Consider the following 12,538-nt stretch of genomic DNA (forward strand, 5'->3'; position numbering starts at 1 on the left):
GTACGATACACAGTAAAATAATTACAAAAGAAAGAGCAGCTAAAGGATGTTAAAAAGATCCATAAACCAGTTTGAGTTTGACTCGAGCCTGGGTTTGAACCTCGAATCAGCTATAAATTGTCACCCTTGTGTTTCTCATGCTGAGTGATGAGTCAATCAGAAGGATGGAGGATCCATCAGCCATGAGCACTGGTTGTTTGTTGAGGTTCATGATCCTGCGATGTCTTTCATGAAGAGTAAGTGAGTTATTGCCAGCATCCTGAAGAAATCATAAATCCATACAACCTCCACTCGAATGTCAGACCTTTGAACCTGGGATCCCAACCAGCATCCAGAGCTACAGGCTCAGATGGGAATGAGAAACAGACTATTTATTTCCTTAACTTATTTATTAACTTACAAATTAACAATTGGATAACATCTACTGGACATCCCATTTACAAACTAACATATTAAATGTTAACCCTTTGAACGCTGAGCTCCTTGGACTTTTGGCTCCCACCCTGGGCTCCCTGGAGAAAAATCCGGCCGCTCGGGTATATGAAGGTTTGAATAGCGGCCGGTAAAATGGCCACTAGGATTCAAAGGGTTAAAGCAAGAAGAATACACATCATGGTATATCACTAGTTCAGTAGCTGCATAAGCTTTCCGCAACATATTTTTCACCAAGTAGTTCGGAAAATTCTCGATATTAACAATTTATACTCAATCTAGGCTTCATCGGGTTTTGAGTTGAGCTTCGAGTCCCTAAAAACCTTTTTTCTTTAATCTTTAATTTTTTTAAACCTTGATTGTGCAGTGACCACTCTAATAACTTACACTTTAACAATTCCACTTGCAAGCACTGGAATCTGCAGCTACTTCCCTCACTACAGCCGACGGGGGACATATTCAGCTTTCACAAGCAATCCTAATAATGTGGATTGACTTAGTTTGAATTGTATCTTACAACATGAATCTGAATGCTCAACTTCCGAGTCAATCTGAACTGCAAAATTACCTGCCTGATATATGAACAGAAATTTTAAATCAATTCATCAATAAACTTGACTCACGATACAGCGGACTGAAACTTATATCATCAATACAGTGAATTAACTACAATGACGACAGCAGCAGCAAGTAACACAGGGAATGAAAGCTTCTGCCACATAAATAAGATCAGCATGAACAATACACGAAGTACGGCTTTCGAGTGAGAGCATGCTTTATCTACCAGAGGTGAAAAAAACATCATCATCATGAAAACCAAAATCAACAGCAACGAAAACCTACTGGCGAGGTGCGGATGTATGCCATGCCAGAGCGTGGCGACCCCTCGCACCATCTGTGGCATTCTGTATGGCCACAGCGTTGTAGACCCTTAGCCCTGCGGCTTGCAGGCCACCCAGAAAGGCCTCCACCAAAGATACCTGTCGTCGGCGCAGTCTCAGCCGTTGATGTAACCGTTGATGGGCCAGGAAATGACGAACAGCTGTTTGGGAATTGTAAATATAGGGGTTTTAGAATTAGGGACAAACAACATGACAAGTTAAAAGTTATTGATCGAATAGGTCTCATCTGGGTACAAACAAATCCAAAAAAAACACACGGTCCAGTGTCATGCACATATCGGTAGGGCATCATGAACAATGTATAGCAATTACGATGTCAAGCTTTATTAAACATGTGTGAAAGCTTTGCAAAAACAAATCCCATGTGGCAACAACGGTTGTGACGGAGCCGCAGGTTAGGGCAGCACCTTTTTGGCAAATTACGACCCTGCGATGAAGTTGCTGACAAATTTCCACCAACTGGTCCCCATGCCAGGGTTTCAGCAGAACACGGTTTGGTCCCATCTGAAGAATGAAAACAAGTGAAACAATAGATCAGGTAAACAAGCAAACCGCTGTTGTTGTTGATCAAGTTTGGTATATAGAGGTTTGAATCAAGCAAGTTTGGCATTCCAGTCGAACACAACCAACTATCGCCTTATACCATCCACCACAGTTCAAATACAGAAACAAACAACATCACTCAATCAATTTTGTTGTGCAGTGCTTTCCATTTAGTTCTAAAATCTCAAAGCACTTCACAAGGAAAGAATGCATATTATTACCACTATGACTTATTTAATGGCCACAATGAATCCTACCTTCTTGTGGGGTTGGTTGCAGGAGGTAGATTGGCTGAAGTTTTTACGAATCAGCTAGCCGTGCCTGATATTTAATTGAAGATGGCAGGAATTGGGAATTTCTTCAGAGTGCTCGTGATAACTCATTTATTCTTCATGAAAGACACCATAGGATCCTTAATGTCCTTCAGCTTCTGCTTGCAGGATGAACACCCAGCTTAATGTCCATCAGATAGACGGTGCACTAGGATGCAACTCCCTACCCACAAAATACCAATTTGACAGTTTATAGTTCAGTCGAGAATGGCGGTAAGTTCACTACCGCCGCGCCATTCTGCTTGAACAACCAAATAGATAAGAGAAGTAAAAAGATGACACTTTGAGAGGAATAAAAATCACAATTGATGATGATGTGCGACTTTTAAAAGGTAGAGTTCCACAGTTGAGGAGCATATTTTAAGAATGCTTGATGGCAAAGTCTTAATCCCAGTGCAAGAAACTGGCAGGATATATCTGCTGTTTGACTGTCGTGTTCTTGCAAGGGTGCAAGGTGTTGACTGCTTTTTGAAGTTCAGAAATGTAAGAAGGAACCGATTTATGTTTGGGTTTTAAAGGTTTGGATGGATCCTATGGTATCCAAGGTATCCAAGGCCATCTCCACCCATGGCTCGCAGACTTCCTCTCCTGTCACAGTCAACATGTGGCCCTAAATGGAGTTCTTTCATCCCCTCTTCCTGTCCAGGCTGGAGTTCCTCAAGGCAACGTTCTGGGCCCTGTTCTTTTTGTGGTTTTCATCAATGACCTCTCTGACTGGAAAATCCTCTTTTTCTCTTTGCTGATGACTCCACCCCCTCTGTCGTTCAATCCATCATCCCTCAGAGCGGCAAGCCACAGCTTCTTCGCTCTCTGCAAATCTGGATAAAATCATAAACTGGTCCAACACGTGGAACATGTCTTTCAATCCAGACAAATCTCACTCCCACTATGTTTAGAACCCCCCCCCCCACCCCACCCCACCCATCTAATTTCTCAACAATCCTCTTGAAGAAGTCCTTTCATGCACGCTTCTTGGTCTCACTATCTGCCATGATCTTCCCTGGGAAAGCCACATTTCCAACCTGGCCGCCAAAGCCAGTCGCCGACTGGGAATCCTGCTTCGTGCAAAGTCCTTCCTCAGCCCACCTGAGCTCCTGACCACATACAAAGCTTTTGTCCACAGCCTGATGGAGTACTGCTCTCCCTTCTGGGCTGGTGTTCCTGCCTCTCACCTTTCTTGGCTTCACGCTGTAGAAACCAAGACATTTAGGATCATTGGTATCTCCCACGGTGAGGCTGAGTCTTTGGGCCTCTCACTCTCTCACCGCATGCAGGTCGGTGGTCTTTCTGTGTTCTACAGTCTCCTCTCCAGTCTCGCCCCCCTTCCTCCTGCTCTGTCTAATATGTCCCCACTATTTCTGCAAGGCGCTCAAGGTCCGCCAACAACCCCCTTCTGGTAAAACTACCAAAATCAAGAATCACTGCTCACCTTCACTCTTTCATTCCTCTGTTTTCCCACATTTGGAATAAACTCCCACACTCTCTTCAATCCCACACCTCCCTCCAGGCCTTCAAAACAACTGTTCATCACCACCTCTTATCGGCCCTCATCCAAAACCTCGATCTTTTCTAACACCATTAATCCACCCCAAACCCACCTCCTTCAAATTCCCTGCTTTCCTTCCTGAAAGTCCCTATAATGTCCATCTTGTATTCCCCATGTTCCCTGCCACAATCCCTCTCCCTTCCACAGATCTCCTAATGTCTCTGTTCTCCACTGTTTTGTCCTTCCCTCTCCCACCCCTCTTGTCTCATGCCCCCCTTGCTGTGCATCGTGTGTTAGCTCTCATACAAGCCTCGGCAATGTAAACACACACAAAAAAAGGTTATCAGCAACATTAAAAATATATATGTTGGTGTAATAGAGGCGAGTGAAGTATCATGAGGGATGGACTGATGTCAAACTTTGGAGCTGTAACTACGAGACCGTCTGCCATATTCTGAACACGAAGTAGAAACTTGAGATGAAACTTCTTACGGTGAGTTACAATGGTCCAAGTACAATGTTATGAGACCACGAACGAAAGATTCAGTTTTCCACAGATTTAAACAATATTATGCAGATGGAAGAAAATAGATTTCCAGATTTTAGAAACATGCAGAATAAGGAAAGCATGAGGCCTATAGTGACACCTAAAATCAGGTGGTTATCCATAAATGTCACTACCTGGAATTGAAGCTTTCTAATAACAGATAAGGAGCATCACATTAGTCTTTGCGGCATTGTGTTGAGTTTGAAAAGACAGAAAGTGGAAGTTCAGGTTCAAACACCAAGAAAGTAAGGTGGTTAGCTTAACCACTGCAGAGGAAGCAAAAATGCTTTAAAAAAAACTGCTTTTTGAACTTTCAAAGACGTTCGACAAATCATTTGTCTTGTGTGGCTTTTGCCATTCTATCCCTCCCATTTCTCAGACCTAACACCTTAGCAGTCCCTCCAGGTTTTTCCAGCCTCATATAAGCATCGTCAGACATCTCCGACGCAGGTAACTGTAAAACAAAAAAAAAGATTAATTTGAGAAAGAGCAGAAATGAATGGGTGGAGGGAATGGCGGGGGAGTATCTATGAGCTCCACAGACCATCAACCAAAGGAGGTGAAGATTAGTCATCGGAGAATGAATAACTGGTCTTGCTGGTGGAACGCACATCAATCCAATTTTTTGCTTCAACGAAGGGTTAATGTCTGAAAGGTCAGTTTCTCCTTAATGATAGCTTAATTATCTCTCCTTGAATTATCGTTGATTTCATCCATTGAAGATTAGTCATGTTGAGTTTGCAAAAAATTCACATCACGACCAATCGAGGATGATAATTTGGAACTAATATTCTTAGAGGCAAAATGAAATGGTTGACCCAAAACTAAAGGCGAAGAATCCACAGGCAGGTATTTCCACTTGGAAGGACATACTAAAAGAGAACCGCCTAAAAGGAACAACGTAATGTCGAATTAATTACTCAATCCAAAAATCAAAGAAGTTTGAAACAACTTCAAGCACAATTCAGTAACATAACTAGAAGGGCACTCTGTGGAGCGCATACCTCCACTACGCAATGCCTGATCCACGAGAACATAACAAGCCCAATACATTTTTAAAAAATCATGTTTTATATATATAGTTTTTGCCCCTATCTCTCAATGGTGAAGAATCACTTTGAAAATTAAATAATTCTCATATCCGAATCCGGATTCGGATCTTCACCGAAATTGAATCAATTTTTCCTTGTTTCACACCCAACGTGTCAACCAAGTTTTGTCCGAATCAGTCTACAACCTTTTGAGATATTGTGCTATATATCGTTTTTGGCCCCATCTCTCAATGGTGAAGAACCACTGAAAAAATTCTCGTAGCCGGATACAGATTTGGATCTGCACCAAAATCTAATAAATTCTTCCTCATCACATCCATGTCCACCACATTTCATCCGGAGCAGTCCTGAACTTTTTGAGATATCCTGCACACAGACAGACAGACAGACAGACAGACAAACAGACAAACAAGCAGTCATAGACTGGTACTTACGAAATCGTCAACTTGACCTCTGACCTTGTCTAATAAAAGCTGTCTCTTGAGAAGGTAGCGACGCAAACCAGAAGTTTCTACGATGATTCTGTACCAAACCATCAAAAATCGTAACGTCGACCGAAGCAAAAATCTCCATTTCTCCACGCAATTATTTAATATTATTTTTATCAAATTAACAAAACCGTAATATTCGGCCATCCACCAACAATCTTTACATAATCCGACGGCTTAGCGAGTCAGGCATGCGCCGATAACCATTATTGGGATAAAAAATGACTTTTAAACATCTTTATCGAAAACACCATCAACGCGCACACGCAAAACCTTTACGTGACTCAACGACGCGTCTGCTCGAGCGCGCTGAACCACGTGACGAGCCGTGACGCAGCTAGTGAAATATTTTTTATACAATCTTAAAACGTCTCCAAAACATCCGATTTTTACCAGAATTTCGACAAACGAGTGTTAAGCGTCCTAAGCGATCGCAAAAACCGAAGACAAAATTAAAATCGAAGTTAAAACAAACTCGTAACGTCGACCGAAGGAAAAATACTGCATTTCTCCACATGAATTTACGGAATTATATTTGACTTCACTGTGACCTTTACCTCTGACCGATTTTGACCAAAATCTAATCAGCGCTAGCCATCACCCTCCTGAATCAAGTGGTGTAATTTGACATTGGTAGCTTCTTCCGTTCTCGAGTTATCGTGCCTACAAACAAACACACAAACAGAGGACGGAAGTCATCAATATACTTACGAAATCTTTCGATTTCTTAAGTAACAAACAGACAGACAGAAAGGGGGTGAACACATAACCTCCTTCACCTTCGGTGGCAGAGGTAATAAAGTTGATACATACTGATAGTATTAAAGATTGAAGGAAGTAATTGCAGGTTCAGGTTTGGAAAGGACCATTATCAGTTCACTTCACCATACAGGGCTGATAGGATAGCTGAGAGGTACACGCGCATGCACGCACACACGCACACACGCACACATGCACACACGCGCGCACACACACACACACACACACACACACACACACACACACACACACACACACACACACACACACACACACACACACACACACACACACACACCAGACACGTAGAGTGCATGACTTCACATTTGCAGCTCAGAAGAGATTTCCGCTCTCGCCCGTTCATTGCAATCAGTACTGTTCAACATGTACTCGAGATGGTGCTCTACACTCCACCACACCCCTCCACGCTTAATGAAGAGTAACTTGACAAGTGCAAATTGCACGTGACATGAACACATCCTGTGAGTATTGGTAAGTAAACATGAATCATGTTATCATCAAACAGTCTTGGACTTCATTCCGTTTTACTTTTGGTTATTGTTACAGGTTCATAGGTGAAGCTTAACCACCGGTTTCCGATACCGAAGTGGAAATAGTCTTTCTTGCCCAGAACTTTGATTAGCTGAAGGAATTGTACTCGTTCTGTGCTGAGCATGAGGAGAATCTCGTTTCTTCTGAAGCTAACTTTGACCTACACGTGCACTCTCAACATCTTCAATCTGTCTGCCTCTCCCACTTGGAGCAACATGACACGACACACATTTGCATAGAGAATTTGCATTACCCCCACCCACTCCAAAAGAACACAAGCAAAGATTTAAAAAAATACCCCTATACACTAATTGGGGCCATGTTGATCCGATGTAGCAAGTCTGGATGTAATCGGCCCAGAATTGTGGAGGAGTACACGCACGCACGCACAGAGGTCCATGAATTATAGTCAGGATTCTGACATATTTAAGGACTCACTTCTGGTACAACCAGCTCATTGCACATTATTTGTAGCAATACTGTCTGATTCATCGGAATGAAGTGATTCACCCCGACATAATCTGCTGTGATTGGCAGCTCATCAACAATTCAAAAGTAGAACACATCTTTCCTTTTTACAGTCAACTGTGATGACAGTCTCAACATCAGAGTTGGCTTCTCTATCCATCTTGTCCACCCAGTGCATCCTCCCTTGCCCCCCATTCCTCCCCACACCTGTTGTTTGTCCGGGTCTCTGTTTTTGGCCTTCGGCTCCCCTGTTGGTTACCCCCCCCTCTCCCCCACCTTCTCTCTCTGCTGTTCCTTTTGATATGTTGGGTCCTGATACGTTCCATGTTCGATCTCTTCCAACGATTTTTGACCTTGTATACAAAAAAAAAACTATTATTATCTTGGAAATCCGTCGGAAACGTATGCTCAAGGTGGACAAACCTAACCTTGTCACCTATTATCTTGACTAAATATGTGTGAGACCCAGATATTTTAACTATCCTTTCTGGTAACCCCTTCAACCATTTATGGTGATGGGTTTTCACTTTGACCTTCTGGTTTAGCTTTACACTTCGTTCTTTAACTCCTCTCCTATTATGACACTGCTGCTTCAATTGCTTCTGTTCTACAGACTGTGCCAAATTTGGTCTCAACAAGGTAAACATGATCTGTGGCTGCCTTTTTAGAAACAGTTCAGCCAGTGTTCTCCAAGTCATGGTGTGAGACGTATTTTGAGACATTATTAGAAAGTTTGCCAACATCTGTTTGATGAGAGCACCTTCGATGTCTTATACTGTGGCTCCATTAGAAGCAGGATGATACTGTCAAGTTTTTGCAACATCTTTTTCCAATTAATTGCAATGGCAGCTGAGACATTGCATCAGCATTACTATAATCAACTGATCATCTATACTCAATATCACAGGTATATGCTGACAGAATTAAAGCTTACCTTTGCATATGGGATGCTGCTAAGGTCAGAATGGGGGACTTCGGGCTAAGAACAACTTTAAGAGGATTATGGTCTGCCACGATGGTGCACTTGTGACCATACAAGTATTTGGGAAACTTCTTTTGCCAAAAATTCAGGGACAATGCCTCTCGTTCTATCTGGGCATTCTTTAATTATTTCACAGTGAGAGTGAGAGATGCAAGTTCAAATCGGTCTCTTCTCTCTGTTATCAAACAAATGAGAAACCACAGCTCCTACACTATATGCCGAAGCATCACATAGTCACTCAATCTCTCTGTTCACATCATAATGCACAAGCATCGAACTTCCAAACAACATGCCTTTGCACAGTTTGAATGCACTTTCACAATGATCCATCCATTTCCAAGGAGCATCTTTCTTCAAAAGCTCGTTCGGTGGATATAACATCATGTCTATGTTTTTGAATGAATGTAGCACAGTAATTTAAGAGGCCCAAAAATAATCTCAGCTGTCTGATGTTCTTGAGACGAGGCACATTCGAGATTGCATCCACCTTTATGTTGGAAGGATGTAGACCATCCTTGTCTACTCAATGACCCAAAACCTCTCCAGAATTTTGGAACATTTCACATTTGTGTGCTTTCACTCGTACTCCATGCTTCACTAAACATTGCAACACTACGTCCAACACATCATCATGCGTTTGTCTATTTGGGGCTGTGATGAGAATATCATCCAGATAGCAGACTACCCCATCCATTCCTTGCAGAATTTGGTTCATTACCCATTGAAAATATCCCAGGGGCAAAAGACACTCCAAAAGGCAATCTATTCTACTGAAATATACTCCTGTGTGTATTTACTGTCAAATACGACTTGAACTCTTCATCAATCTTGGTACAGGTTGACGTTTGCCAGATCTAACATTGAAAAGATCTGGCCTTCTCTCAAAAAAATTGTGAATAGATCATACACATTTGACAAAGCAATGGGTGGATTCCCCTCTACGACATTGGTTACAGTCACTTTATGGTCCACACAAACTCAAACTTAAGTGTCTATCTGATTTTGGTACTACAACCACTGGAGTGGCCCAACCACTTTGAACTGCCTTCCTGATCATGTCCTCCATCTCTAATCTCCCGAGTTATTTTTCCACCCTTTCCTTCATGGCGTAGGGCATAGGTTGCGGCTTACAATAGATATGTTTGGCATCATCTCGTACCATCACCGTTGCATTGAACTCGTTATTGGTTTCCCTGTCTTGCTAAACGTGAGGATATTGTCGAACAAAACCCTCTTGTGAATGATACCTCAGCTCAACATGGAAAATCTTCTTCCAATCTAGCTTGATGAAGCCTAACCAATCTCTTCCCATTAGAGCTGGCCTCTTCCCAGCCACGATCATCACTGGCAACCTGTAAGACTGATCCTTGTGCTGTGAGATTAACAAAAACTGGAATACTCTCTCTCCAGCATAACTTCACAACTCCACCTTTGTCTTCTGCTGTGAGTGATCACTCAAACTTGCGATACAATGCTTCAAGAACCATGCTTGCAGATGCATCCATATAAGTTTCTTTTGGTACTGTCGTTCATGCGATGTCGACGTTGATCACAATTCCACATGGCTCACTCATTGTTGGTGGTCTTGATCTACATCTCCAAAATCTCCTCCTCTGTATCACACTGGTAGTCGGATCACTCTTGGATGGTGTGAACAATCTGCTTTTCCACGACCTTCGCTTCTGCTGCCTGACGACATCATCTGTTTCTGACGACACATTTTTGAGATGTGTCCAACCTTCTTGCAGGTATAGCATTAGACCTTCAAATAAGAGAAGGTACAGTAATGATTCTCCCCAAGACAGCAATAACATGCCTGATTCAGGCTACTTTCACTGGTACCCTATAATAGCAACCAAGTGAAGGCTTCAGAGCATACAGCTCGTTTACACTGCAGGCAGCTGCAGACATCATTGGCTCACCACCAACCCAAAGAGTTTTAAACTCTCTCAAGTCCTTGTTGTCTGCCATGTTCCTAGTGACTGCAGTTGGGCATGCTAGTGCAAATAATAACCTTGGTGTGCTTAACAGTTTTCTGCATATGCTCTCTTTTATCAGCCCACACACAAACCAATCTCTCAAAGCTCTGTGAAAAAAAAAACAATGAAATTACAATGACTCGATAGTTAAGTGCCGCAATGTACTCACTGATTTCCTTTCCTGGCAATTGGTTGCTGGTACCAAACCTGTGGCTTTCAACAATCTCCAATGGTTCGGGACCTTCCTGCTTCTCGAGCACCATGAGAACCTGTACCGATGGTGTGTCCTTCGGCTTGGCTGGGACCAGTAATGTCATCAAAGTCGCATAGACTTCAGGCCCAACAAGTCAGAAATTTTGAGAATTTCCTTTCTAAAACTACCTGGTGATGGCTTTCATCATCAGGGTTTTCAACGATGCTGTTGGCAGCAAAAAAAAACATTTTGAGTCATTCTTTGTATGCACCGAAAGTCTCCCAGGAACATTTGAATTCGCTCAATTTCCCAATGAATCCCACAGGCGCCTCCATTATATTTTTTACAGTCACACTTGCGCAACTCATTGAAGAGTTCTGGATTGTTTTTAGCTCAGGCGAAAAGGAAGAACACTGCTTTGTGGGTTGGGAGTAACACAACCTATCCTCCGACAAAACAGCACGAGCTAGGGAATCTTCAATCCTATCCTCATCACCATTCTGTGATATCTTTAGGCCACACTCCAGACATGTCACTCGTCACTGGCTTCAAAGAGACTTCCACTCATGCCTACTTATTACAATCAGTACTGTTCAATATGTACACGAGATGGTGCTATACACTCTGTTACAAGAGAAAAGAAGAGAGGGGGAGGAAGGAGGGTGGAGAGAGAGAGAGAGAGAGAGAGAGAGAGAGAGAGAGAGAGAGAGAGAGAGAGAGAGAGAGAGAGAGAGAGAGAGAGAGAGAGAGAGGAGGAGGAGGAGGAGGAATGGGAGACAGAGATAGAGAGATAGATAGATAAAAAAGAGAGAAATAATTGGAATGACCTCCGCAGTGATTGCTTCATTAAGATTTTCTGTAATCTGCAGCATGGGTCAGATGGGAGGTGAAGTGGCAGGGAGGATGGATCGGAAAAAATGCCTTCCCTGGGGCCATTTCATCAGAACATCGTTGACGCATCTCATCAGAACCAAGCGCTTGCTGACAAAGTACTTGCTTCATTTAAGTATAAATCCAGAGATGTGTGTCCCCAATGTCATGATCATAGCCTATTCCCTTTGTCATACTCCCAAGCTGTATTTACATGTGGAAGAAGATGAGGTGTGAATAAAAAAAAAAGAGGTGGTCAACAGAAAGAAATACCAGGAAAAGTTGGGAAAATAGAAATGTGAATTGAAATTCAAAGCAACAAAGAAAATGGAAACATATCTGTAGTACATCTACTCAAAAGGAAATAAAATTGTCAAGCACTGGACAGGCAGTGCACAAATGTTCTTCAATATGACGACCATTCCCCCCTCCTCCAATTCGTTTCTCCCTTTGTGTCAGTGTTCAAGTCAACCAGACAACCGGTCGTACACAGCCATAGAGTCAATGTCTTTAGTTAGAGCCCTTTGGTCACAGTTCAAGATCCACGGCCCTGGATGGGGGTTGATGAAGTCCTGGGATGAGGGGTATAGAGGTTGATGAGGTTCTACGATTAGGGGTATGTGGGTTGATGATGGTCCAGGATGAGGGGTAGGCAGCTTGATAAGGTCTTGAGGTCCGGGAATGAGGAGTATGCGGGGATCCCATGGCAAAAAGGGATTGCATTGGGAACCAAACAGCACCGTCTGTACCGCACTTTTGTGTGGCATGCTCAAATATCATCCACTCCTCCTATCAAGATGAGATTACCAAAATGGGGGTTATAATAGTATAGTTCACATCTGTGCTATTTGGAATAAAGAGCACGGAGAAGGAGCCACTGCACCCAAACAAGAAGACGTCTCTCAAGCGAGCCACAGCTTTACCCCTATTGTCACTGAAACAGTCCATTAATG

General features: G+C 42.8%; 1 protein-coding gene across 1 annotated transcript in view; it reads right to left on the bottom strand.

Moving 5' to 3' along the window:
- Positions 1–12,538, bottom strand: part of LOC147023629 (unconventional myosin-XVI-like) — a 113,128-nt gene that overhangs the window by 13,563 nt on the left and 87,027 nt on the right. Inside the window, exons 13-14 of the mRNA XM_085890350.1 lie at positions 1,742–1,838; positions 1,276–1,474 (exon numbers count right to left, since the gene is read on the bottom strand). Coding sequence (XP_085746476.1) covers positions 1,276–1,474; positions 1,742–1,838 — 296 coding nt within the window. The remainder of the gene's footprint in view (positions 1–1,275; positions 1,475–1,741; positions 1,839–12,538) is intronic.

The sequence above is a fragment of the Eptatretus burgeri genome, chromosome 7 (genome assembly GCF_056783735.1).
Source record: "Eptatretus burgeri isolate ZD-2024b chromosome 7, Ebu_testis_v1, whole genome shotgun sequence".
Classification (NCBI taxonomy): domain Eukaryota; kingdom Metazoa; phylum Chordata; class Myxini; order Myxiniformes; family Myxinidae; genus Eptatretus; species Eptatretus burgeri.